The sequence below is a fragment of the Penicillium chermesinum genome (assembly GCF_028974085.1).
Source record: "Penicillium chermesinum strain IBT 19713 chromosome Unknown utg000003l:1.0-5111272.0:1.0-5115320.0, whole genome shotgun sequence".
In the NCBI taxonomy this organism is placed as follows: domain Eukaryota; kingdom Fungi; phylum Ascomycota; class Eurotiomycetes; order Eurotiales; family Aspergillaceae; genus Penicillium; species Penicillium chermesinum.
In genome coordinates this window covers 3619419-3645602 of record NW_026695313.1, presented here as the reverse complement: position 1 = coordinate 3645602, position 26184 = coordinate 3619419, and the positions used below count along the sequence as shown (strand labels likewise).

At 51.9% G+C, this 26184-nt stretch overlaps 15 protein-coding genes across 15 annotated transcripts; 8 read left to right on the top strand and 7 right to left on the bottom strand.

The window, feature by feature from the left end:
- Positions 1-304: 304 nt before the first annotated feature.
- N7468_004316 (H(+)-transporting V0 sector ATPase subunit c) lies at positions 305-1237 on the top strand (the record flags this gene model as incomplete). Its single annotated transcript, XM_058473613.1, has 6 exons — positions 305-321; positions 443-455; positions 582-645; positions 798-954; positions 1017-1120; positions 1179-1237. 6 exons carry the CDS (start codon positions 305-307, stop codon positions 1235-1237), a joined length of 414 nt encoding a protein of 137 aa, XP_058332616.1.
- Positions 1238-2283: 1046 nt separating this feature from the next.
- Positions 2284-3429, bottom strand: N7468_004315 (mitochondrial 37S ribosomal protein mS38; the record flags this gene model as incomplete). The annotated part of the gene is made up of 2 exons (XM_058473612.1): positions 2284-3005; positions 3084-3429. The coding sequence occupies 2 exons, from the start codon at positions 3427-3429 to the stop codon at positions 2284-2286; spliced, it is 1068 nt and encodes a 355-aa protein (XP_058332615.1).
- Positions 3430-4386: 957 nt separating this feature from the next.
- On the bottom strand, positions 4387-5717 carry N7468_004314 (guanine nucleotide-binding protein subunit alpha; the record flags this gene model as incomplete). Its single annotated transcript, XM_058473611.1, has 4 exons — positions 4387-4728; positions 4799-5057; positions 5111-5522; positions 5591-5717. 4 exons carry the CDS (start codon positions 5715-5717, stop codon positions 4387-4389), a joined length of 1140 nt encoding a protein of 379 aa, XP_058332614.1.
- Positions 5718-7577: 1860 nt separating this feature from the next.
- On the top strand, positions 7578-8000 carry N7468_004313 (uncharacterized protein; the record flags this gene model as incomplete). Its single annotated transcript, XM_058473610.1, has 2 exons — positions 7578-7807; positions 7847-8000. The coding sequence occupies 2 exons, from the start codon at positions 7578-7580 to the stop codon at positions 7998-8000; spliced, it is 384 nt and encodes a 127-aa protein (XP_058332613.1).
- Positions 8001-10094: 2094 nt separating this feature from the next.
- On the top strand, positions 10095-10373 carry N7468_004312 (alkaline ceramidase family protein; the record flags this gene model as incomplete). The annotated part of the gene is made up of 1 exon (XM_058473609.1): positions 10095-10373. One exon carries the CDS (start codon positions 10095-10097, stop codon positions 10371-10373), a length of 279 nt encoding a protein of 92 aa, XP_058332612.1.
- A 221-nt stretch (positions 10374-10594) lies between these two features.
- Positions 10595-12960, bottom strand: N7468_004311 (putative C2H2 transcription factor; the record flags this gene model as incomplete). Its single annotated transcript, XM_058473608.1, has 5 exons — positions 10595-10989; positions 11037-11332; positions 11380-11486; positions 11538-11788; positions 11844-12960. 5 exons carry the CDS (start codon positions 12958-12960, stop codon positions 10595-10597), a joined length of 2166 nt encoding a protein of 721 aa, XP_058332611.1.
- A 526-nt stretch (positions 12961-13486) lies between these two features.
- Positions 13487-13930, top strand: N7468_004310 (uncharacterized protein; the record flags this gene model as incomplete). The annotated part of the gene is made up of 2 exons (XM_058473607.1): positions 13487-13523; positions 13767-13930. The coding sequence occupies 2 exons, from the start codon at positions 13487-13489 to the stop codon at positions 13928-13930; spliced, it is 201 nt and encodes a 66-aa protein (XP_058332610.1).
- Positions 13931-14122: 192 nt separating this feature from the next.
- Positions 14123-15463, top strand: N7468_004309 (pectin lyase fold/virulence factor; the record flags this gene model as incomplete). The annotated part of the gene is made up of 1 exon (XM_058473606.1): positions 14123-15463. The coding sequence occupies one exon, from the start codon at positions 14123-14125 to the stop codon at positions 15461-15463; it is 1341 nt and encodes a 446-aa protein (XP_058332609.1).
- Positions 15464-15916: 453 nt separating this feature from the next.
- gel1 (1,3-beta-glucanosyltransferase gel1) lies at positions 15917-17342 on the bottom strand (the record flags this gene model as incomplete). Its single annotated transcript, XM_058473605.1, has 3 exons — positions 15917-16687; positions 16739-17271; positions 17303-17342. 3 exons carry the CDS (start codon positions 17340-17342, stop codon positions 15917-15919), a joined length of 1344 nt encoding a protein of 447 aa, XP_058332608.1.
- An 899-nt stretch (positions 17343-18241) lies between these two features.
- On the bottom strand, positions 18242-19027 carry N7468_004307 (sterol desaturase family protein; the record flags this gene model as incomplete). Its single annotated transcript, XM_058473604.1, has 1 exon — positions 18242-19027. The coding sequence occupies one exon, from the start codon at positions 19025-19027 to the stop codon at positions 18242-18244; it is 786 nt and encodes a 261-aa protein (XP_058332607.1).
- A 588-nt stretch (positions 19028-19615) lies between these two features.
- N7468_004306 (YbhB/YbcL family Raf kinase inhibitor-like protein) lies at positions 19616-20293 on the top strand (the record flags this gene model as incomplete). The annotated part of the gene is made up of 2 exons (XM_058473603.1): positions 19616-19618; positions 19694-20293. 2 exons carry the CDS (start codon positions 19616-19618, stop codon positions 20291-20293), a joined length of 603 nt encoding a protein of 200 aa, XP_058332606.1.
- A 622-nt stretch (positions 20294-20915) lies between these two features.
- N7468_004305 (uncharacterized protein) lies at positions 20916-21248 on the bottom strand (the record flags this gene model as incomplete). The annotated part of the gene is made up of 1 exon (XM_058473602.1): positions 20916-21248. The coding sequence occupies one exon, from the start codon at positions 21246-21248 to the stop codon at positions 20916-20918; it is 333 nt and encodes a 110-aa protein (XP_058332605.1).
- A 623-nt stretch (positions 21249-21871) lies between these two features.
- Positions 21872-22956, top strand: N7468_004304 (tyrosinase family protein; the record flags this gene model as incomplete). The annotated part of the gene is made up of 2 exons (XM_058473601.1): positions 21872-21914; positions 21995-22956. The coding sequence occupies 2 exons, from the start codon at positions 21872-21874 to the stop codon at positions 22954-22956; spliced, it is 1005 nt and encodes a 334-aa protein (XP_058332604.1).
- A 1096-nt stretch (positions 22957-24052) lies between these two features.
- Positions 24053-24973, top strand: N7468_004303 (putative GPI anchored cell wall protein (Dan4); the record flags this gene model as incomplete). The annotated part of the gene is made up of 1 exon (XM_058473600.1): positions 24053-24973. One exon carries the CDS (start codon positions 24053-24055, stop codon positions 24971-24973), a length of 921 nt encoding a protein of 306 aa, XP_058332603.1.
- A 605-nt stretch (positions 24974-25578) lies between these two features.
- pex4 (putative ubiquitin conjugating enzyme (UbcJ)) lies at positions 25579-26180 on the bottom strand (the record flags this gene model as incomplete). The annotated part of the gene is made up of 2 exons (XM_058473599.1): positions 25579-25916; positions 26018-26180. 2 exons carry the CDS (start codon positions 26178-26180, stop codon positions 25579-25581), a joined length of 501 nt encoding a protein of 166 aa, XP_058332602.1.
- Positions 26181-26184: the final 4 nt, after the last annotated feature.

Below are 26184 nucleotides of genomic sequence, written 5' to 3'. Positions count from 1 at the left end.
TTTTGTAGGATCCCAAATGTGTATTATATTCTCCTAGCTGTACCACTCATTTGCAGTGGATTGTAATGACCAAAGATATCAAACAGTACAGGATACTGGCGGTGGACATGTCACGTGGTATAGTTGTCGATCACGTGATAGAGAGGTGCGCAGCACCAGCGTGGAACCTCAGTAGCTGGTCTCTCCATCCTTTCCGATCACCCTCTTTCTCTCCACGGCTCAAGCTCGTTCTTCTCGAGTCCCGCCCATCCATCACAAGCTTCAAATTCGCCTCGAGAATTTTGTTGAGCCTCTGTCTATCAAAATGGCCACCGAGCTCTGGTACGTCGTCATAACTCCTGCCCCTGGGTGCTTTGTGCTCCCGTCGGTCAACCAAGCTTATCTTGCTCTTCATGGTGTTACAATCATTGTTGGACTTTGACTAACTCAAGATCCTGAACAGCCCCGTTTATGCTGTGAGTCCAACCTACCACTTCCCGTCCTCGAATCCGCTCCAACCGCTTCAATGCAATCACCCGCCCCTCATATTAGCACCTTCACCTCTCCGGGAACTGATCACGCCACTAACATTGAAATAATAGCCCTTCTTCGGTGCGCTGGGCTGCACGTCCGCCATCGTCTTCACCTGCTTTGGTGCTGCCTATGGTACCGCCAAGGCCGGTGTCGGGGTTTGCAGCATGGCCATTCTCCGCCCGACCTGATCGTTAAGAGTATGTGACGCTCCAAGGACCCGAAGAATGCGATACAGCGCAGAGTCTCTCATCCACCCAATCATATTTGCTGACATCGAAACCCAGACATTGTCCCCATTGTCATGGCGGGTATCATTGGTATCTACGGTCTGGTCGTGTCGGTCCTGGTCGCCAACGACCTGACACAGAAGCTTCCCTTATACACCGGGTTCATCCAACTGGGTGCCGGTCTTGCTGTCGGTCTGGCTGGTCTGGCTGCTGGGTAAGTTCCGCTCAAGTCGAACATATCATTCGCTCAGATTCGGCTACTAACCTTGATTGCAGTTTTGCTATCGGTATTGTCGGTGATGCAGGTGTGCGTGGTACTGCCCAGCAACCTCGTCTCTACGTCGGAATGATTTTGATTCTTATTTTCGCTGAAGTGTTGGGTATGTCTTACTTCCTCACTATGGCCTGAGCAGTGTTAACAACCCCGGTTTTCTACAGGTCTTTACGGACTTATTGTCGCCCTTCTCATGAACTCCCGCTCGAAAGCTACCTGCTAAATGGGTTACGTACAGCCGGTAACATGACATCTTGTCCTCGGAAGATACGGTGCATGCTTCTCGGCAAAGAGGCTCCCCAATCCGCCTTGCGCCTTCTGTCAGGCAAGGGGAACATGTGCGGAGCGCCAAGGAAAAGATTTCAACTATGATACGATCTTGATTTGTGGAAGGAACCTTTTCTTTTACTGTTGACACCCGGTGGGATGTAGAATCGCGGACACTTATCGAGCATTGTAGCCCGGACTGGGTGAAACGGGTGCGGGTAGATATTGGATTGGCTTACATTGCATGAATGCGTGCTGGATACTGTACTTTATGTTGCGTCTCGATTGAACTTGGGACTAGATCCTGCTTTTAGTTGATCTGGCAGCGCAGCGTCTGACCGGTACCTCGTCGACCTGGCTGTCTAGGACAATCTTTCTTTTTTCGGCTTGGTTTTTCTTGTGCTTTTTTTTCTTTGGTCTCTCTGGACTTGTATTCAGTACAATATAGCAGTCTCAATGTGTGCAATATGCTCTCTTCAATAGCTCCGAGCTCTGCATGTTATGTTGCGAGTCTCGTAGTGTTGCCGCCTCCTAGTCGACAGCCTAAGTGTGTCAACTTGGAAGGTCATTCCCATTTCAAGGTTGGTCCAAATTTACTATAATACAAGACCGGCAGCCTGGTCTGATCTGTACACAAGATACGATCATAATTAAGACCTGTAAATTTGCGAACGAATATCAAGAGAGTAGTATCTATTGGGTAGCGATGCAAAAGAACCAAGTATGCCACACATAGGAAAACACAAGTCTAAGCCAGCAAAAGCAAGACCTCTGTCACGACGAATATGGCGGATGATTGGATATTTGATGAGTAGAGGAGACAAGACGGAAAGAAGAAAGAGAAAGGGGGTGGAAATTGGAAAGAAATCGCAATGTACGGCAAAAGAAACAAGGAGATATGCCCTGAAACTCAGACCACTGACCCCAGAAAATATAGATGCAAAACGCAGGCCAGATATGCATCCCAAAAACCCGAACAAGGATAACCCCAGGACGCCTGATCTAAGCCTTATCGAGCTTGCGGCGAAGGGTGCGCGTTCTGCGCATGAGCTTCTTGAACTTGTGCTTCTTCATCTTCACCTTGCGCCGTCTCTTCGTGCTGATCGCCTGGATGGTGTGGTTATGTTGGCGGCGCTCGCCGTACGTCATCCCCGAGGTGGAGCCTGCAGGCGCGTCGATAGAGATTTCGCCGTTCAGAGCAGGAGCCTCCATCTCGTCCCGGACAAATGGTCCGGTGTGCGCCTCGTAGGTCCTGCGACCGTCCGCGCTGCGAGATTCCCGGATGGTCAGGACCGTTGAGTAGGTAGTTTCCTGGTTCTGCATCTCCTGGGCCTCCATACTCTCGGCTTCGGCTTCGGCCACGGCCTGGAGCTCCATGTTCATGGGGACGGGGGCTGGTGGAGGCTGGAAGGGACGAAGACGGCGGGTATATTCCTCAACCGACATGCGAGCTTCCGGGCCGTCCAGCATGCGAAGCTCGCCGTCGGCATCGCTGGCGAAGCTCCGCTGGAGCTGGCCGAATGGGTCCTCAGCTTCGGCGTGTGCTGAGTTTTCCATGGTCTGGACAGCCGAGGAGAGAGTAAAAACCACTTCCTCCGGGTCGTTCTTCAGGGATTTCTTGGAGGAGAATATGGCGTCGAAGGCATCGGAGGAAGAGGTTGGGGGGACGGTGGTAGTCACGGAGATAGGACGGTGGATGGAGAAGAAAGAGGCAACATGTACGTCTATGGAAATTTTCAGAGGTTAGCAGAGAACGTTGGAAGAAAAGCAACAAGAAGAAAACATTCGCCCTGGTTGCTCACCATGCGGTTGTCGGTGCTGGGTGGAGGGAACGCTGGGAAGCTTTGAAAATGCGGCATGCTGCTGGCTAGACTTCGAACCGTTTCGGGCACCGTTGTCCTTGCCTCGGCGGCGAGCAGATTTGCTCTTCTCCCCAGACGAGTTCACCCCCTTCGACGGAGTCGAGGTATCCATGCGTCGCGATCCATCGCTAGGTGGTACTGGCGGCTTAGAGGAAGATGAGGAGTACCGACGTTGGTGAGCTTGACGGGTTGCGCCGACAATACCAGTGCACGGGATATGCTGGCCAGGGCGAGGCAGCCCAGACAAGGGCGCCCATACAGCCCGGCGTAAAGAAGTCGACAACATCGTTGGCGTGGGGCCCAGTAGCTGGGAGGACGGTGAAGATGAGTCTTTGGAGGCGAATTCACCGGTCCGGATTTCGGCGTCTCTGATCATGCGTGATTATGTAAGTATATATATGCCTCAGGCATAAACATGGTTCCGACCAGTGGCGCTTGGGACGACCGTGGACCATGCATGTTTTAAGTATCACAGAGCAGGCAATAAGGCTTCTGACCCTGAATAAAATCTTGAGGAGCCAAGTAAAATACCACCCCTAGGTTGTCGGTAGTCAAAAGACACTTTTGGAGTTATTTGGACTTTTTGACATCAGCTACCTCCTAGTTGCCGACTGACAGCTCGTACCTAAAGCTTTTGATTAGTGCGATGGCTGCGTCATAGACATAACTACTATGGTCTACATTCAGGAACGATAGAATAAGCCAGGGAAGTAGATTTTTTGAGCAGAGTGGGATAGTTGAGTGGGATATCAGGTGCAGTGGAAAGGAAAGTAAGCGGAATTAATGACAATGATAATACAAGAAGCAGTCGTCGGATGGCTGTAAAACAAATGCGTAGGCACCAAAGGAAGTGGTATCATCCTGCTGACAGGTATAGAGAAAGCAATTGAAGAAAGATAAAATAACAGAAAAGCTTCGCTGAAGTGGCAGTGGGCATTATATGACCAAATGAAATGGGCTTTTTGGGGATGCAAAACAACCGACCCAATAATGCGTCCGCGAGACGATCTCTCCTCTAACAAGACGCCTGAAGAAATGAAGAGGGAAAAAAAGAAAAAAAAAAAAAGAGGAAAGGAAAAAGCGCATGACGATGCTGCAGGAGACCAATGAACTAGATGATAGGCCGCCAAGAAATGCAACAGAAAAGAAGTAGGCTAGGAGCTCATCGAAAAAACGGAAAGGACTTCGTGAGGATAATTCGACGTTCATCATAAAGGTTACTGGTGCTTGAAATGCGGTGTCCTCATAGTATGAGGGTATGAAGATTCTTTTGAATGATCATGTCCTGGACTGAATCCATGGTTTGTTTCAACAGGGTGGTGTCCGTGGCAGTAGTTTGGTGAATGTAAATTTCACGATCAGGGATGCGGTTGATACCACGAAATCGATCGGCGAAGTATCGTGCGGCAGCGTTGAAATCAGTGTCAGAGCCTGTGTAGTCGGGGAAGTGTTCAGAGACCGCTGAAATGGTGAGCTTTGCTCTGAAGAGATCGGTTTTGTTGAGAAAGAGGATGATCGGTTTTCGCTTGAACCATTCCCCGTTGACGAGTGATTCGAACAGCATCATGGCTTCGTGCATTTGATTCTGTATACTCCCATATTAGCAACCATCCAGATCCTTAAGGCATATTACTGTCAGCAATGGCTCCTCTTACCGCGTTCTGGTCCTCCACGAGACATTGATCGTACCCAGATAGGGCAACCATGAACAATAAGCATTGCACCCCTTCGAAGCAGTGGATCCACTTCTTTCGTTCTGATCGCTGCCCACCGACGTCCATCATGCGGAAGCTCATCTGGCCAAGTTCGAATAGAGTCTCGGTGATACCGGTTGTTCGAAGTCGAGCTTGGAGCATATCCTGATCGTCAGGCAGCCATCCATTTGCGAATATCCGGTCCAATGAATTGTAGAAACTAATATCAAGTCAGTGCGATTCGGAAACAAGGGACTCATTGCACGGTCTCACTAGCTTAAATTGTCGTGCAGGGCAAACTCGTGCCCTCGCGCGACGGCTTTTTGAACCCCTGCATCGAGCCACATCTCCCTCATGGCATCGCGAATTCTCAAATCTGAAAAAGCCTCATCTGATCCGACATCGGGTTCGGTATTGTCTAGTAGAGCCCCCGCCGTCTTCACACCCATGCGGTCAGCTTCGTCCTCACGCTGTCGGGGATCCTCGGACTCCGGCCTTACCTTTGTTTTCTCGTGCTCATATGCTATGTTTTCTGCGTTCATGATATCCAGCAACACCTTGAAAGCAATCACTATGTTTGAGTAAATGACCGCTCGTGTTTGATAGCGCTCTTCGTTAGGGAAACCCCGAGAATGAATGATTCGCATCTGCTTGATAATTGTGGATTTACCAGACTCCCCCGCACCTAACAGGATCTGTTAGGCCAATTTTCAACGCCTCAGAAAGAGTTACAGACAAGCACTTGGGACATACCTAATAACAGAATTTTGATTGTCCGATCCATGGCTTTTTTGTCGCTCTTGAGAGCACGCTCAATTCGAGCATTGCGCTGTAAAGCTTCCTTGTCCGCCTCGGCGGGTTTTGACACCAAACAGCCCATGCTTTGAATTGGGGGCAAAGAAGCCCAAAACCTACGAGGCAATAGCGGTTAGCAATCATAGTCAATGGGAAGGGGTGCGCGTTGGAGCCCACGCTCCGCGGAATTGACGTGGGGCCCGGGCTCATGTGAATCAGGGATGCGAGTGGCTTGCCACTTTCTCTAGCCCAGGCTAATCGAAGTGGGACTCGACATGCAAACCATCGAGATGTTTTTTTTTCCCGGGGAGGGGTTATGATAGGTAGCAGCATACCGGCAAAGCACCCTTGTCCACCTTAACTGGCCAGCGCAGCGAATGATCGGGCGTGCCCACGTCCTGTCGAAGCTGAGCGCTTCGAATGTTTTCTTCTCCGCACCCAGAAGAGATATCGTCCTGTTGCGAATAGCGCCGCCGGGTTCACAATTGGACCAGGTTATCCTCCGAGACAATGATTCGGGAACGTGGGAGGTAATGCGACTTTTTCTTGCGACGGATCACGGGTCGAAGAATGGGCTTGGGGCCGAGGAATGCTCGGAGGGACTCAGTCGGAGGGCGAGGAGGAAAGGCTCGGCGGATGCAACACAGAGAATGAGCAAAAAAGGAAACGTCGAAAGATTGCCGGAACCTAGCCTGGCTGGTCAAAAGTAAAGTTTTAGGAGGGAAAGAACGTCGTTGGAGAAGGGGGGAGAGAATGAGGAAGCTAAAGTTTCCCAGCAGTAACGCATCCCACGGGAGAATCCACTCCAAGCGGGGGGTGGAAACGAAGAAGCCGGCTAGACCGTAAGGTTCTTAGGTTAGTTTGGGAGTTCTCTGGAATTGAGGAAGGAAATGCATTAATGCAATAATTCATCAAGGCTAAGCTCTCTTAGGTATGGCCCACTTATTCCATAAATTCGAGCCGGAGTGCTCTGAAGGGCCCAGCTCAGGGGGGATTGAATGCCCAGGTGTCTGGACCACTACTCGGCGTTAGGCTGGGCATTCCTGGGTGGCGTAAGCACATTGGGGAAAGACAGAAGAACGAGGCAGTATGGTCTCTTTGCTGACGTTAAAGCTTGTGTTTGGTCAAAAGCCCTTCTAACCCCCTCCCCTCGATCCGCACGAGTCATGGTCAGATAGCGGCTTCGCGTAATGGGCATTAGCTGCACCGAGACAATAACCACGAAACCAGCGGGTTGCCTGAGCGGATGTCAACTCCGTAGCACGGAATGTGCTTGTACAAATCTACTCGTAAAGAGGATTGTCCCCCCCCCCTAGCTAAAAGACAAGCGGCATCCGGATGCAATGACTCCAATCTTCAGCAGGGCTCGCTTAGGAATTGGTCGCCATCCGCATGATGGGACGCGCAGCAATCCTTGACCATATTACCAACCTCTCTACGAGGCTATTCGGCTGAAGATCTGGCCGAAGATTGAGATAGCACTATGGATATCGCATGGGGCCTTCTCAACCCAATAGGCCCGCCCGCGGTGGGTCGTTTTCTCGAACAATGAGTTCTTCCCTAACCGTGCACCCTTGCATTTCCCCTCCACATCGTGACCGGCGCAGCTTCTGATCCTGGTAACTCTCCAGAATCTACTGAAGAAGCCCTGTGTCTGCATGCGACCACGTATGTCTACGTGTTCGCATGCTGCCTCCTCTACAGTCAAAGGATTCTAAACTACGGGCTGCTAGCCCGTATACGCGATACGCTATAGCATGCACGTCCCCTCAGCCGCGGCCAACCGGGTTGAACGCAGCCCGCCAGTGGGGACTGGGCGACCCTGAGGTGGCCATGCGGAAAGCCTGCTGCATACTGCTGTGATCGTCGACTGTTGAAACCCCCTTGGGCTGTGCGGCGCAAGGAAATTTCTGAAACACCCGGGAATCCTGAACTCCCGAGCTCAATGGAACCTCCTCTCCCCGCTTGGGCCACGCTCTCGCGTCTGTCCCCCGTCGAGCTTGAAGTTGCTCAGATCCTTCCTCCCCATCATGGAGAGCCGGTTGCCGACCTCTCGTTCTGGCTTCCAAAGAAAAGGAAACTGCTCTCCGGGTGGTCCTCTGGAAGCGAAGTAGACTTTCCGGCCTGGCCGGATATGCGACGATCGAACGTAGAACAGCGATCGACCACGCCCGTGTAGGTCGAGAATCGAGATATCCGCCACCTTACAGATAGCTTACGCACCGATTTTGACTTTGACGTTCCCTTCTTTGGGACCCCCTTACCCACATGGGAGGAGTACATATGCGTGTCGATCACTGCTCACTTCTCTTCGGGCGACCGAAACGTCGTACTTTTCCCCGGCGAAGAAGATGGAGGAACCGATTGACACTGAACCAAAAGGACCAACATCCTCTTCTTTCTTCCCCTTCTCCCCTTCCCCCCCCCCAATGCGTTCGAATTAGGTCACAGGCCTTCTCCAAAGCAATGAGTGGGGAATGTCATGAAAGGAAACTCCACCACCTGGGTGCCGCGGACTAGCAAGCCTTTGAGCCTCGAGCGGTCATGATGATTGGGTTCTGACCCTTGTGCGGCACGAACTAAACCCCCGAGGTCAGTGGGTGGGGCGCCGCAAAAATAAAAGATTGAGCGGAGGGGTACACAGTGCAAGCCGCGAGGTCCGTATGTAGTAGGGACAACTCCCCACATGTCCCATCAGAGACCCTGTGGCCCAGGCTACTCCTGGTATTTCGCCCGATGCAAAACACGAAACAATAACGGCCTGGATGCCTCCAGTTTCGATAAATCAGGGCTATTTCTGGCCCGCGCCGGCGCTCCTGCTAACGCTTGCTAAGAGGTAGGGGCAATCCTGTCTGTACGAGGACGGGAGAAGATTTCCCATATCACAGCCCGTCCGATTGGATCGGGCGACCGGGCTTGATCTGCGTCTGAAAGTCTCCGACTCAATCTTGAGTCAGTGTTTGTAGAACCCTTGTCCTTGGCCCCAAATTCTCGTAGTCGAGCTCACTGCAAGATCCCGTGCTGATGAAGGGGGGCTGCTGTTTGAACTTGGCGGGGACAAATCACCCGAGCCAATTGTGGATATACCCCGAGCCATGTGCAGGAAGCACATGCTTTAGATCTACTAATTTCGCGTGGAAAACCCACAAAGAACCGAGGCCGCGGAAAGGATATTATACATCATGATGCATCAACTTCTTGCCCGGCCGTGATATCTTACTCAGTCCTAGACACAACCCTCACCTTGTGAAACCCCGCCTCCCGTTCCCTGTGCCAGTGGTAATGCCTCTAGAGAAGCCATTCCCCTTCGTACCCTTGGAAATGCGAACCTACTCCTCCCTCTGTCATCGTTGTTGCAGACATCCCTTCCTCATGGTAAAACAGGGGCAATTCCGAGTCCTAACTCACAAGCCACCACCTCAGCCACAAGCAGCCTGAGGCGAAAGATCTTCCATCCGCGATTTTGGGGCATCCCTAAGAAAAAGACTAGTAGATACGAAATCTGGAGGCCACATTTCTAGCCGAGAGCAGCCGCCCAAAGTACAAAGTTGGGCCGTAGCGGATACTGGAAATTGACATCCACGAATGAGCAGCCGGATGAAGGAAGATCCTGCTGACAGGTCGCTACCTCCTAGCCTGCAGAATGCAGAGATCCGGAGACAGGGGGCGTGTACGGGAGTTAATTAAACATTGTCGATCCGCATTCTGACAGGTTGCCGAGACCCTGACGAGAGGGCTCCGAGCTCAGGTGGGACCGTTAGTCGCTAAGTTCCGGCCAAGTCTGGTCTTGTCGGCTTTCTTCCGAGGGTGAAGGGTTTGGGCAGGGATGTACTTATCTTGGGCGTGCCAGGGGGTGGGTTGGTGGGTAGGAAGGAACACGCCATAGGGTCCATCCTCTGATAAACCAATCCTGAGAGGCCTGGCCGCGTTCCAATCGACGAAGATTTCCTCCTAGTTATACCTAATTTGAACTTGACCCCGTTGCACGCGGTTTCAGCTAAGATTTTGTCTCCGTTTTCTCATCCCCCCCACTACGAAGCATGTGGTTCTAGAATGGCTTACAAGCGCAAGTTGTCGCTGGCTCGATCTACGCTGGACCGAGCAACTCGTTCAATTTCTTTCTTTCTTTTTTTCTTTTAAAGGAAGTGTTCAATCTACCACAATGCTTGGGAAACAGTGCTCCCTGATGCTACGACTCGTAATCCGGCCATGGACACGTCGAATATCAGCAGGTGCAGACATAATAACATATAGAACACTTTCTGCGTGCACAACCACATGTGGACTTCAAGTTCGATGGTTGTCATGATTGCGGGCCTAAAGCTAGATACTAGTAACTACTTAGTTATTTGTTCAACACCTCTGTTGGGGTTCAGGCGGCGTAGCAAGCAGAATTGCTCTTCACTTCCACCCCCGTCTTACATCGTATTTTGACTGTCATGTCAACCTGAGCAGAATCACAATGCACCGCACTCATCCTCACTTTGATTCTCTTCGCTTTCATCACCTACCATATCCTGGCCGACGAGCTGACCCTACGCTCGTTATTCTTTCCCGGAGAGATCGTCGGGATTGGCTTGGGAACTTTCACATTAATCCAGATTCGCACGACCAAAGGATCGACCTCTCAGGCAGAATCTGGGATATTGGGCGATTCGGCGCCTTCGTCTTTAACCTCGGTTTCTATCTATGGCTAATTGATGGATGGATCCGTGATTCCCTGAGGAGTGCCGGAGCGTAGATCGGCAGTCCTTTGGCATACTTCCTGGAGCTTCATGGCGGCATATCTTTACCGCCATCGGAGCATACATGTTCATCGCCATCATCGATTGTCTCGCAACAGGCGACGACCATCATAGCCTCGAGGGAATGCTGGCGTGGCCGGCTCCGTGGGCCTCCAGGCCGATCTTTTGCAGGCCAGATCTCTGGTCGAGAGAGCACGGAAAAGGCATAGTAAGAATCCTAGAGCTGGAATGCCTTGAAGCCCAAGATCAAATCATTCACCTGGCGCATGCTTGTCTGGTCGTAGTTTCTTAGTATAGGATCTAGTGGACCGTTGTCGTGAAGGACCTGCTCATTTCCTTGTTGCGTTGATCCTAACAGGGACAGGCGATCTGCCATAAGCTTTGCGAGAAGCCAATATTCGGGGCAGTGTCGACAGAAACCGATCCGCTTCCACATAGTATCCAGTTGGAGGCAACCACCGCCGATGGTGATATGCGGCGAATCTCCAGAAGATGAAGTAGAGGCGAACATATCCCATGCAGAGCGCCAGTTACGTAGAGTATTACATATTGGTGACAAGTTCTGGGATGTACTGACTGAGCTGCGGTATTGGAAGATCTGTGAATGGATTGCTATTCAAGTTAGCAGCGAAACTTACACCTGGTGTTCGAAATCTCACCTGAGGCCAAGGCGAACAGATTGAGTGGGCCCAGTTCAGCGATAGCCACACGAGTTGGGTCTAGAAATTTATCTTTTGATAGAGACTCAAACGCACTGCGCATGGAGAGGTCCCAATAAGGACTGTCTATCGGAAGGTGCACTTGAAGATTCTGATGGCATTCGTTTGCGGTCATAGCCTGAAAGCATGATTCAGGGACAGCCATATGCATTCTCATCTCTCTGATCACCATTCGAGGCGGGAGATTATGGAAGATCACAAAGGCAGTATCAAGAAGAAACGTCCAAGTGAAAACCCTAGACCTGGTCAGCCCTACGCTTTCCAGGAGGACGAACCGATTTACCGAATGAGCTCCTCGCGAGCCGCAAACTCTCTCCAGTCAAATTCAATCCTTCCCAGGAGCGAATACTTCAGGTGTCTAGCTGTTTGGATACCCACATCTCGGGTCGCCTAGCGGGTGATCAGCTTGTAATCGCGGACTCTCATTCACAACCAACTCACGGATACCAACGAAGCAAAGCGATGACGACGCACCCGGGCTTTGCTAGAGTCTGTTCCTTCCCAGTTTTGAAACATACAGACCATATACGCCGCTTGTAAGATCTGAATCTTCGGGCGCTGTGTTGCTATACGATCGGAGGAAGACGTCGAATCTTCATTGAAATCGTCATCGATGAACACGATCTCTTCGACGCAATTGAGCCATATCCGGGCATCCTCGTTGTCTAGAAGGTCAGGGGAGACACAGGCTCCTCCACGATTTCAGTACTAGGATCGATACCGTGCTTCAACAGGACCGAATCTTACCGGTGACTGCCATAGTAGCAAGAAGAGCAGGCTTGGCTGATACAGGGTCAAATGTTGGGCGATGGATCAGGTTTATATTTGGATACCATATCGCCCAATATAACCCTAGGAGCCTTCGAAGATTGGAAGGAGAGAAGAACTGCAGACAACAATTCTTAAGGGAGGATGACCACGAGAGAGTCACGGAGCTGTTTCGAGGCTTTATCTTAACGACTTCCTCTACAAGGAGCAGAATTTCATGTGTCTTCAACGACAATGGGTCACTAAGCCAATTTAGAGGGATGCAATCGCTGGTTGACGGATCACTAATATTCTCCACGAGAGGGTGGGACAGGTAAAGCTCTGGCGAAGGGGGGATAGCCGTCGTGGCTGGCTGTCTCTGGACGGAAGAATCGAACGCTAGCTGCGAGGCGATTTGTTCTCTTTGCTCTTGAGTGCAACAGTCGAAGCTTGCTATAAACCCAGTATTGCTGGTAAAGCGGTCTAGAAAGCGAAGCAGATCTCCCTGGCCAGTGTTGAGCAAAGGATTTTCTCGGAGCACTTGAGACTCAGAAGCCAGAAGCAGATATTCTTGCCAGTCAAAGCTGGCATCATCGATTTGGCACTCATTGAAAGGTGTGCCAAGTGGAGCGACCTGGAAGTTTTCAGGTTCTTGTTCGATACCGAATGGGGTCGGGTCGGGTGCTCTTATTGATTCTTGCTCCAAACAGGGGCCTGTTTCAATCCAAGAGTCTGTATTTGTCGGTTGCACTGAGTCACTTTGTTCTAGCCAGCGTTCAGGATGTTCAGAGGCTGAGTCAATACAGGCCAGCCCCTTTTTCACACATCCTGAACATGGCCGCTCTCCACTACAAGCCTTCTTCTGGCGCGCACATCGAGCACAAGCGCGCTTCTTGGCACCCGGCTTCGATCCATTCCCATCACACGACCGAACATGGCGTTTAAGTAAGTCAGCTCGCTGAAAGGAACTGCTGCACAAACCACACCGATATGGTCGGTCAGGTTTATGTGAGCTCGCGTGACGAACGAGGTGTTCACGTCTTTTGTAATGCTTGGGGCAGACAGGGCATTGGTGTCTTTGAGCAAGGGCTGGCTTTTGGGAAACCTGGGACCTCATTGGAAGACTACAACACGAACTCGACTGTACGAGGTACATGAAAATTCCGGGGTAAAAAGGCGGGGAGATCGCCCATTTGTCACCGCTCGTCATGTGAGGGTGCTCAGTGCTTTATGCAAACTGCAGCTCGTGCCCATAACCCTCTTGGAGCAGCTTCATGAAACTCTGAAAGTGATACATGCTAGTTCTTTGCAGGATGCTCTTGTTGGCTAGCTCCCAGATCCTTGGGAGCTGTACCAGTACCTCGTAGCTCGGGAAGCCCAGGGGGGGCGCTAGGCTGTGACTAACCCATATCGACGCATCCCGGTGTAGCCGATTGTTCCAAGGTTTCTGACTATTTCCTAATAGATTTGATTTGTGGTAAATGTACCTCGTCATCGCATGAACTGTGTCTTAGTGGAGTATCTGAGTGCTTGACCCCCGGCAGATAACCTTAGCATTCAGCACCCCTTAAGAACGCCAACTATACTGCTCTCGATAGCACCGGCTGAAAGGCCAAAGCCTTGTACGGCAGACTCGGGACATCATGACGAAGCGTAACCCCGACATTTCCAGTCCGTTCGGTATGATGCCGTGACGAGACTAGCCCCGAGAATCGGAACAGGCCCGTCATCGGCTAATCGTTCCTGCCTCCATTTCCCTCCAATGTGCCCCCGATGTAGCGATGTCAAATCGCTTAGCACGCTAGAACCTCCCAAAGAACTATATATATAATGCAGTAGCGCAGATATGGATCTGCCTACTATACATGTTAGGTGAAAAGCGAACAAGATGGATCAGGGACATACGGTAAATTTGACCTGGAGAGCGGGGGTGGGGTGGATTGCAGCCAATCGCCAAGCGCGGAGAACTTCCGACTCCCAGCTCTCCCCGCTTTATCGGCGTCCTAACTGCCTTTTTCACCCGCAGCAAAAGCCGGCCTGCAGAAAAACCCTACATTTTGCTGGATTTCTTCCCTTGCGGCTATTGACTTACCCAGGGGTCATTGGCACCGATGATGCAATGTGCAGGATTATTTCCCATATGTGGGGTTGTGGAGAATGCTTGAATAGGTTTCTCTGCCGAGTGTGCGACTATATATAAGGAAACTAGCATTGCGCAAAAATGGGGGTAATACAAGCATACTCTCCTGGGGTCGCCCAAAGTGGTATACATATTCACCATGAATTGGTGGTTTCTTGCACTCTGGACCACCCTGGTAAAGGGCTGGGTGGTCAATGAGGGAACAACATGCACTCTATACCCCGAGTCCCTCATCTACAAGGGCCAAGCGGTGGACGATGCCCCATCGATTCAGCAAGCTTTTGATTTGTGCGGCACGAATGGCACTGTGATCTTCTCGGAGAACCTGTTCCATGTGAACTCCGTCTTGAACACAACCAACCTGCTGAACGTTGACGTGCACCTGCGCGGCGAACTGCGCTTCTCCAGCAACATCCCCTACTGGAGAACTCACGCTATCAGCGTCATCTTGCAAGACCAGGTCACTGCCTGGCTCTTCGGGGGCACCAACGTCACCTTCCACGGCGAGGGTGGCTTCTACAACGGCAACGGCCAGGAGTGGTACAACGCCAACCGCAACCAGTCCAACCAGCCCGGCCGGCCCATAAGTTTCACTGTCTATGACTCGACCAACCTGCTCGTCGACAACCTGCGTGTCATCGGACCTCAATTCTGGGCGACGTTTGTCTGGGACAGCAAGAACGTCTCCTTCACAAACCTGTTCGTCAACGCCACCAGCGACAGCGAGTGGGGCACCATGAACTGCGACGGCTACGACTCCTGGAAGAGCGACGACCTGCTCGTCGAAAACGCCACCATCATCACCGGCGACGATTGCATCGCCGCAAAGGGCAACACGACCAACCTCCTCGCCAAGAACATCTACTGCGAGGGCGGCACCGGAGTCACCATCGGCTCCATCGGCCAGTACGCGGAAACCCCCGACTACAACATGAACATCACCTTCCAGAACGTCACGGTGAAGAACGCGATGGACGGCGCCTACGTCAAGACCTGGCAGGGCTCGCGCACGTGGGTGCCCAGCAACGGCGACTACGGCGGCGGCGGCAGCGGTCTCGTCAAGAACGTGACCTTCAAGGACTTTGAGCTCATCAACGTCGGCCTGCCCATCCAGCTGTCCCAGTGTGTTTACTCCGATAACTCGGACAAGGGGTGCAACACCTCCAAACTGGCCGTCGAGGACGTCAAGTGGCAGAACATCCACGGAACGTCGCGCTTCAACATCGCGGCTTCGGTGTACTGCTCCGATGTGCACCCTTGTCCCGGCATTGAGTTTGAGAACATCAATATCACCAGTGTCAATGCTTCGCTGGGCCTGCCTTACTATGATACTGATGTCGACCATCTGATCTGGCAGTGCACGAACCTGCTTGATCAGAAGCACACTGGTATCCCTTGCAACCAGGCGGCTCCTAGCAACTTCAGTCAGTGGATCTACAGTAATGTGGATCACACCGGTCTGGCTCGGTCGTCAGCTTAAGGACTCCGGCCCGCTTCCCGCTTGAAGTTGGATTCCTGCATTGTACATAATGGCTGTGTATACCACGAATGTTGAATACTGAGCTGGCGATGATTTGTCGAGTTAGATTCGAAATCATCATGGTTAATGAGACATGGCTGTCACTTAAACCGGAAGAGAACCTCCAATTCATTCGTAGGAGCACTGGCCTGACGATAAGGACTAAGTTGGTAAGATGTAATCGTCGATGCATTTTCGGTTCTGAAGACCTAAAGAAAAGAAGCTGCTATCCGTTCAGCGAAGGCCAGAGATGACGCCCCACAACAACTACCTAACTTCAGCAGCCAGATAGATGCAAACGCATTCGTAATACAGAATAAAGAAAATAAAAGAAAGCAACACGACAATCTAATACACAGGCCCGAGGATAACACTGCTCAGATCCACAGGCGCCAAACGAGGCCATCGAAAGTTTTACAGAAGAAGAAGACTGGCGCCGAACAGAGTCGACAGCACAGTCGCAGCACTGGCCACAAGGGGTGCCAGTCCAATGTGGGGTGCATAGAGGCTAGCAGCCGCACCCTCGGAAGTAGTAGCAGCCGCACCTGTACTGGACGTGCTGGAAGGCACAGACGACCCAGAGCCCGGGGAGGCTGTAGCGGTGGATTCAGTCCCGGCCTCCATGCTGCCGTCGCCCTCGAAACCCTGACCTTTGCCAGCGCCCTGGGTCATGTACTTCTTGGCAGGCTCAGGAATAGCGGGCAGGTTATCACTATCAACATCCCAAGTGGGCGCATGCTTCTTGGGGCACGGATTGGCGCCACCGGTGCTGTTATAGTTACCATCGCCCTGGGGGTTGGAGGTCTTGTCGAAAGCTTCCTTCAGAGCACTGTAGTCGCCAAGCTCCTTGACCTTGCTCCCATCAATCTTCACCAAGCCATACTTGCTGCTCTCCTCCGAGTACTCGTAGACCAGACCACCAGAGTAAACACCAGTCATGTCGGTGGAATACAGCGAGCTGACCTCTTGGAACTTGCGCTCGTTGGTGTTGCAGCCATACTCAGAAAGGAACAAGGGAAGACCATATCCAGTGAAGTTCTTGACCTTCTGGTCCCAGCCGGAGATCTGGAAGGAGGAAGGGTCGCACCAAGAGTAGTCATTGAAAGCAAAGAAATCGCTGCGCTCGTCATCTGTACCGCAGTTCATGTACTCAGCCATCTCGAGACGGTTGGTGTCAATATCGGCCTAATTAAGGGTTAGCTTTGGTGTGTGGAATTCCATGTTCGTAATACGTACAGCAGAGTATCCAACGGGTACGTGACGCAACTTGCGAGCTCGAAGGAAGGCGCGAATATCACGGGTAACCGCCTTCACATATGGCGCAGCAGCGGAAGAAGGACCGTCGTTGATAACTTCGTTTCCGGAGAAGAACGCCAAAGTGTTGTCGTACTTGGCGAACATCTCAACAGTGGCGAAAATGTATTGGAGATACACGTCGTTGTAAGACCTCTTAGGGTCGGCTCGGTTGATAGCATACTTGGGGGTGTTCACATCCAGGACCAAGTAGATTCCCGCGTCCGCCAGTGCCTTCATGCACTCGTCATGGTTCTTGGAATTGTCGACAGAGTACACACGCACTGTGTTCAGACCCAGGTCCTTGAACTTTTCGATGTCGCGCTTGCAGCCGTCGGAGTCGGCAATGGGATCGGCAAGCTTGGAGGAGCCACCGGGCTGATAGTCGACACCGCGGATGTAGAAACGCTCGTTACCTTTGAAGAAGGCATTGCCCTTGACAGTAATCGGGGTGATGCTATCGCGCTTCGCAGAGACTGCAGGGGATCCCAGCACAGCAGGATGCACTCAGCACCAACGAGGCGAGAGATGCGATCTTTCCCTTCATCTTGAAACGATTTTCTGGCGAGAACGATTGGACGAGTTGGTGAATATATGGGCGTTGAAACGAGTGAAAAGGGGGGGAAAGCGAATGGATCGAGCAAAAAGCTCCAAAAAGACCAAAAAGACAAGGCAGGAGCGAAGGAGAGGTCGAAAATGTAGGGATGGGGAAGGGGCGACCTTGGGGTGTAGTGTCTTGTTATAGCGTGTGACACTCCAGAATGCTCCGCCTCAATCCAAAAGTACGCGCCGTATAGGTTTAAGCCCTGCATATAGCCGTCACCTCCTATTGGGTAGCTACTAATCCCCGTTCGTCGCCCATTGATGGATAGTTAACTCTGCCGATCTTTATGCAAGGGACAGACTGGGCAGTCTGGGCAGTCTGGGCAAGTGAGTGAGGACTTCAAGGTGGATATACCCGGGGTCCTTAATATTTAACGCCTTCAATCAGACTCATTTTCGATGCTGCAAAATCGGAGAGCTACTTTGGGGATCGGTGTGAGACGTGTCTTGAACGCCGGTGCTGGTCATGGTACTTGCCGGGTAGCACAATGAAACAAACGCGACACCCCGTGTTTTGCTCAGGGCCACGCGTTCTCCACCACCCGAAAACAGTAGGCATTTAATAATTGAATATCTGTTTCCCTGGCCGGCGGGAGGGAGGTGTGGAGGGGGGGGGGTGGCATGATCGATCTTCGATCTCGAAGGTCTCTTTGTACGCAGTAACCATCGATATTGGCTTGGCATGACGCGGAGGCTGGCCGGGCCAAGGCCACAGCCCCGTCATATGAAAGACCATAAAATGAAAGAATCCGACTATCTTGGCGGATTGAATCTAGAGATTGTAGACACTAATCAACGGAGGCTATCTTCATTCTCGAAGCTACTGCTCCCAAGGCACCCAAGCTAATCCGAGTGTCGCTTTCCAAGCTTGTTTGTGCCATGTATTGAGTCCAGCAGCCCGATTGACCCATAGTTTAAATTGAACTTCTCGTGGTGAAGATCGTGGTCTTTGGCCTTGTTGTGAAAAAAGTCATATCCACTATGGACAGTCGCAGTGTTGAACAATTCCCACGCCAAAAATACCCAAAAGGTCAGGACGTGGCTCCTGAGTAGTTGCGGCGGCAGTGAGATAGGAAGTGCATTGGCAAAAATCTGTTCGACGGGATGGGCATATTGCGCGGCCAATGCAATGGGCGCAGTGAATTTGTGGTGTTTCTTGTGGATGCGTCGATAGAGAGACGGGACGTGTAACAGGCGATGGCTATAGTAGAACAACGTCTCGCGTAGGAGCAGGCAGATGACAAAATCACGAATGAGTTCCCCTGCACCTGGTAAAGAAGCCTCGATACGGTAGGAGGAACTTGATCCTGCCTGGCTCGACACGAGGAGAAGGGTTGCATGAAGAACCGAAGACAAGAGTTGATTCTGGGTTACCACCACGAAGCAACGCACAATGTCCTGCCGAGTTGGCTGCTTAGGTGCGGGCTGGATCTTGTGCCGTTCTGAGAAAGAAGGCATAATATAATCCAGGCATAGATAGATGATCGAAGGAATCCAGAAAGATACAACCTGTGTCAGCAGAGTACCCACAAACTCAATCTTTTGAGGTGACCAAGTCGCGACTACTGCAGCCCATAGAGCTGCAAACGTATCAAGCCGCTCATCCACATAGTCGAGTGCAGCAGACATATCTTCCGGCCAACAGCGTATCAGGTTGAAGTTATCCAGCCTGGGGCGAACGGGCTTCTATTTAGCCTCCATGTGAACCTCGGCAGGCTCCCCAGGAATCATTTCCCGTGCCCCGCAATCGATCGACAATGTCATCTCTTAGCTTTGATGTATATTTCTCGGTTACATCTCGAGCCCATGTGACATGTCCTGACCCTTGAAGGGCGACACTTACATAGGGTGGTCGGAAAGTACTAGGAGCCCTAGAAGCACTCTGCATGGGTTGGGTTGGACCCCGGATTATTAGCGCCCGAGAAATGCGGGTTGTTCATTCCCGCATCTACTCTGTCTGCCATAATCGGTAAGGTTTACCACGAGTAAGGCAGGTAGTGTGTCCAAGACACACAGAATTTGACAAGAACAGATATCTCGATGCACAAAAGCGAATTGCGAATAGCGACGCCCATCGCCGCGAACGGGCCGAAAGCGGGCCGGTCAACAATAAGGCGTCCAATAAATCCAAGCGCAGACACGAGGACGACGCCAACTTCTCGTTTTCGCATCTGATTTCCCTGGCAGAATCATTATAATCTGCTACCAGGCAACACAATGGTAAGACCTTGTCGCCCGATGGTGCAACCCGAACCCATCCTCGCGGTGTGTTCTACATCTAACAACCTTGTTTAGCTGAAATATGTCGAGTATGGCATCAGCCGCCTACTTGCTAGTGCCAAAGGTCGAGACGCAGGGCTCTTTACCAAAACCGCGGCTTTTTCTAAAATTCCTAAGCCGACCTTCCAGCTTAGCTGCCCAGAGGTTGGTCCGCCTGGGTCACAGATGCTTCTAGATCACTCGGCGGATGGCAAGGGGCGCTTTCCTAGTTTGACCTGGGAGGGCGCACCGCCCGACACGAAGGAGTTCCTCCTTGTTAGTGAGGACCCCGATGCACCGCTCAGCAGACCTAGTGTACACGGGATCTACTATGGCATTTCTCCTGCAAAGACCAGCGTGGGCGAAAGCGACTTTGCTGCGGCGCAGAGTCCTTATGCGCTCCAAGGGGGATTCAAGTACGGCAAGAACAGACGAGGTATCATCTATATTCCTCCTAGGCCGTTGGTAGGACATGGACCTCATAGGTATTTCTTTACGATTGTTGCACTCAGTCAACCGGTGGATACAACCCACCTCAGCGCACTGCCAAGCATCGACGAGATTGCGAAAGATATCGAAGGAAAAGTCCTCGGGTGGGGAGAGTGGACCGCGGTATATGAGCGCAAATGGGAATAATTTTGACTAGATGCACGTCTTGCTTCCATCGTTCATGCCCAGACTTTTGTATTAGCACGGTCTGTCTTCATACTAGTATACTGGACATGTTGATGATAGACTTCCACTTGACTCATAGTTCAGTCCATTTTGCAAGACGGCCACCCTGGTTCGAGGTTCATAATTCATAAGTTCTGCATATAATTGTGGAGGGATGGTATCTAGCAAGCCTGAAACCTTGTCTAATCACACTCTGACACGTGCTGACGTCCTGAAAGGAGCATGCAACGTGGACGTTCAGAGCATTGCCCGCCAACCGCAAACTCGAAATGTTTACCGAGCTGAAGGTCTAACTTGCCGCTCTTAGTGAAGGACATGCTGCATACTACGTCCGAAGCGTGACTGAGGCTTACTCCTGGCGCTTACGCTTATACGAGAGCTCCCCAGCATGGGATCCATGGATCTCATTGCCACGTGGGTCCCTTATCATCAGGATCAGATCTTTTTGTGCTACGTCTCTTTCAAGGAGAGTAGCCCGGTCGTATTGTGTTGGGAATTCGGGTTGTAAATCAGCCCAAAACGGCCAGATATGAAGCCTGGATCAACAACATTCAGTCTCGTATTCAGCTCCAATGTTTCACCTTCAGCTCCAATGTCCTACTTTCAGCTCTGTTAAGTGCTTGAGACTTGCAGTCTCACGGATCACCTGGTAGGATGCTGGAGTATCTGCGTCTTGAGATTGGGTCGGCGATGGACGATTGCGATTGGGCAGGTTTATCCGAATCGGAATTAGATTGGCCAGTGATTCACCCGAGCGATGTGATTTCGAGGATAAAAACCAACGAAGCAAAGCAAACAGCTCGATATGAGATATTGAGTTTTGCGAGCTCCTATGCTCGAGGAACACCGTCCTCTTTAGATATCTGGGCTTGTTCAAGTTCTCATAAACTGACGTGCCAACTGCAGAGCAAGGCATGCAGCTGGTATCTTCGGTGACTGGCTCTATCCCTTACATCTTATTCACGAGGCAAGCTCGTATTTCCATCACACTCAGCCCGGACCCGGGGCCGCCATGTGTAGATCGCAGATCGAGGACATAGCCCGAGGCGTCCCCCGGTGCCTGTAGGCTGACATAGGTTGGGATGTCCTCTTGAACCCCGATGGAATCACGCAACACTAGCTTTCCGGAGAAAAGCTTCGGTAAACCTAGTCCGCGAATCCAGGTATTTAAAGAGGTAGATGCCGATTCAGAACTGGCAATTGAGCTTCAATGACTATGCCATATCCTCGCGCTCGTGCTATCATAGGATTTTGAACATAACTTCGAGTCCACATTCGCCTGCACACAACGCCGAGTCTCTCTAGTCCGATTCGAAAAGACAAAGAAAAGAGTCTGAGCATACAAACAAGGTCTATGGTTTGGGTTCAGATAGCGTGGCTGTTTCTAGTCTACGGCGGACTGGTGCGCACAAGTCCGTTGGGCTTGGACCGGAGAACCTGCACATCAGAGTATCTGGGCCTTCGGAAAGAATGGTATAGTTACATCTGCTGGGTGAGACAAACCTTGTCTGATGGCACTGACCCACATCCAGGGGGGAAATGCAACCAGCCGATCGTATTGATTACACAAACTCCGTCTTGTGTATGCAGAAGCAGCCGCCACGACTCCCGACTGCCCAGTTTCCAGGCGTCCGGAGCCGATTTGATGATTTTGTAGCGTAGGTCTCGGTCTTGTTTTTGGACAAGGATTCCTCTGTGAGGCGCAGCGCGGGCTTACTGGGCAAAACTTAGGACCCATATCAACTACACCCTTCATGTCCACTATAGTGGACTCTTTCTGCCTTGGCATCGTCATTTCCTCCATTTGTGGGAAATGGCCATTCGAAAAGAATGTGGATATTCCGGCTACCTCCCGTGAGTCCCTTACGCAACGGTTGTGTGCTAATGCTGACCCGTTCCCGCATATCAGGTACTGGAATTGGGCGTTGTGGGCAGATGATCTTGCTTCCAGTCCCCTTTTTGACTGCTCCGACACGTCCCTCTCGGGCGACGGGGAATACAATTCCGACGAACAGCCGTCCGAAGTCCCACCGGGCTGGGTGACTGTTCCGCGCGGCACTGGTGGAGGCTGTACGCGATGTGGTCCCTTCAAAGACATGGAGATCCATCTAGGCCCTTTTTCGCACGATTTCGATGCTCCGGGACCGCCGCCACCGCCGCAATTCGAGTATAATCCGCGCTGTCTGAACCGAAGTCTGAATACTTATGTCTCCTCCACGTACACCAATGCCACCGTGATTGAGGATCTCATAATGACCGACTCCATCGCTGATTTCCAGCTCGTCCTGGACCACAATCCGTTCGTCATGAATGGGTCTCTGGGCATCCACGGCGGCGGGCATTGGAGTCTGGGAGCAACACATTCAGATCTCTTCGCCTCCCCGCAAGACCCGGCTTTCATGCTCCATCACTCCATGATTGACCGACTCTGGGCTGAGTGGCAAGCCATGGATGAACCTAATCGGCGATACGCTCTCAATGGTACAGACGGGTTCCTGAATCCGCCGACCTCGACAGTCGTCACACCAGACACCATGATGGAGTTTGGAGTTCTCGATCGGCCGCGACCGATCCGTGAGGTCATGGACCCGAAAGGCCACCAGTATTGCTACATGTATACCTAAGTTCGCGTCGAGTGTAAAAATGTTAGGCTCCGAGGCGGCAGATGTCATCGGTGGATATGGTCTCAGTGGTTGTTTGCTTCTTACTTTGTCCTTGCAGGAAATGTCGATATGTTGGGTCCAATGTAAAAAAAAAAATCTAGAGCCAGGAAAAGTATGAGCACCCTTTCCACGGATAGAGGCGGTACCAATGTGATCCAAGCGGAACAAGCTCCTTGTTTTCTGTCCTTTTTAGACTCTCGGGGGTAGATGGTGAGCCATGGAACCCAGTTTCCTCGAATTCTTTCTGTTCTATTTTCATGCAGATCACACCATCTGTTGCAGCCGCCTGATCCGGAAATACAACCACGGATCTCAGCCAGCTTCTAATCCCTCCATCTTCGTACTTTTGTTTGTTTACTATTTACGACATTCTGTAGGATCAGAAACCAGAAGAAGAACTGGATTCCAATTCGTCCCCACACAATAGATGAAGTGTGGCGAGGACGAGTACGGACACTGGGGCTATTTTCAGCACTGACACGCAGCCAATCAGCACCCGCTGCGCAGCTCCTCATGCGACTTTTTTTGAACCCTGCAGTCACACAAGCTTCCTCGCCTTAGGCACCACAGCAAAGTGCAAAATAGATCACGTAGGATATCACTGCTGAGGTGCGTTCACAAGAAAGCTGTTAGCCGATTGAAAGCCGTGGAATGTGTCAAAGATAGAAAAACGGCGATCTAGAATGATCGGCACAACGAGTATCAAGGAATACCAGCAGTTCGACGGGCACGAGCAGTGGAACCTGAGCTGCCATTGGGCCACCAGTATGGCTTCGCTGTGGGAATCCCCGCCTAGGGAAGGCTAGTGAGTAAATAGTGGGCCTAGTTCGGGCTTAGTGCGTAAGTGAGCAACTCAAGAACCAGTTCTGCTGCATGGGCGGGGATTTGGCTTATCGGGGGTTTTCCTTCCTCACTAGGCCTCATCTCAACGTTCGATCTTTCTCTTGCGTTTTGGATTCCTTTCTTCTTTTTCCCCCCGAGGGTCCTCAGCAGACGGTTCACATCACCTCTCCCCTCCTCCCCCTCCTCCCCCACAAAACCATACCCATAACCCATAATGGCGCATTTCAATCTCTTCCAGATGCTGTTCGTGGCTCTGATGTTGCTGTCCGCTGTCTTTGCGGTCGAGCAGTCAGCTGTCGTGGACAAGATTGTCCCCCGTGAGTCCAACCAGGACACCCAGAATGGCAACACCGTGGACCCTCTTCACGATGCTCTGCATGCCCTGTCCGCCAGATTCAAGCATGGAATCTTTCCCACTGACAATGAGGCCGCTGAGGCCCTTCAAGAGGAGGATGAGAAGATTGCTAGCGTCTTGAAGCTCATCAGACGTGAGAGCAATGCTACGACCTCAGTCGTATCCTCTGCTGCTCCCACCAGTGCCGTGGCTAGCGAGTCTTCCACTGAATCGTCCACTGAGCCTACCTCTTCCGCCGAGCCTACAGAGTCCACCACGGCTGTCCCAACCTCCACTACGCAGCCCTCCACCGATGTGTCGACCTCTAGCACCGTGGCTCCAAGTACCTCGGAGCCCTCCACCACTTCGGTCCCTCAGACTACGACCACTGCGGCGACGACCACTTCTCAAGTCACCTCTGCTCCTACTACTTCAACTCAAAGTACCACCTCCAGCACCAGCACTACTACTACTTCTGCTCAGTCGACTTTCACCACTACCGCCACCACCTCGACCACCTCGACCACCTCTTCCGCGTCGTCCACCACAGAGCACCACACCACGAGCTCGGAAAGTCTTTCTACCTCGACTTTCGAGAGCACTTCCACCCTGCCCAACGGCAGCCTGACCACGCTCACATCCGTGGATGTGATTCACGTCCGGCCTACCGGAGCCTCGGGCAACAGCGGTACGACTGGCAAGCCAGGACTTCAGACCAATGGTGTTGCCCAGCCCACTGCCCTGGCCAAGGAGGTAGTGGCAATGGTCGGCGGTGCCGTAGTCGTCGCCATGGCTCTCTAAGGAGCTTTCCGCGTTGTCCTGTTTCGATGTTTCTATTCGAGGACCTTGTGTTCGCCCTCGCAGTCCCCGATTTGTTTTTATTTCCAGCCAGCGGTTTCCCAGCATAGCCTGTGACTTTGTCACCTCACGATCCTTATGACTCCCACCTCATGTCTTTCCTTTCTCTCACCAGGCGTTTTGCATCAAATGGGTTCTCATTTCCAGGCTTTTTCAATTGTCAGTTTCAGCGGGATAGACTGGGCCCCGTCCTCAGCATGTACTCTTATCGTTCAAGACTTCAATGATAGGCGTCTATCGAATCCGGGAAGACAAAATACAATGAGCTTCAATGCCAATCGTCCACAGTGTCATTCTCCAGTAAATGGTATAGGTTCTCGTATATCGCGTAAGAAGGAAAAATAAATCCAAATTCAGATCCGAATGTATATCCTGAAACTGTGCAGCGGGGAGGATGTTAGCGCCACAAGCGCAGGAATGCTGCCACCTGGGCAGTGTCCAGTGGCATTACGCAAATCTCCCATTATCCCACCATCCTCTTTCCGTACCCGTCGCACACGCTAAGCTTCCTCAGTAGCAGGCATTCTCTCCCATCGTTCATGCCGACATCACCGTCCTAGGTTTCCTGCTCCTTGCCATCGCTCCTCGCCAGTCCAATACCGCACTACGCTTTCCCAAGCGGGTATGTCTCCATCACGGAGCAGGGCAGCGACATCGACATTCAACGGCGAGTCCGGCTGCGGGTCGGTGAGGAGCTGGTGGATGGCGGTGAGTGTCGTTGAGAGGGTGTACACAGGGCTCCAGTGCTCGGTCGTCAGGAGGGTGAGGCAGATTTCGCCCGTCGAGAAGGAGATATTAGGGTGGGAGATGCGGGTCGTGAAATGGATTGTCGGCGGCGCGAGAGGGTAGTTGGGGGGGATCGCAATGCGCAGGTGCCAGAGGCCGCCTTTTGTGGAAATCCAGTCAGCGATCACAATCCCAACTAATAGAGTAGAAAGCGACCGAGGGTATTTATCGCGATACGGAAACTCCCTCGAGATGCCATACCTTCGTACGGAGACCCGTTGACGCCCTTGAGCACGGCTTCCCACCGCAGTAGATCCTCCTCGTCCACGGGGCCGAGGTGCAGTAGAGCTTCGTTGGGCGACTTCGCGTAGTCCTTCAGCTCCCGCAGGAGACGCTGAGTCGTTGAAGTGGATGGAGCTGCCATCGTA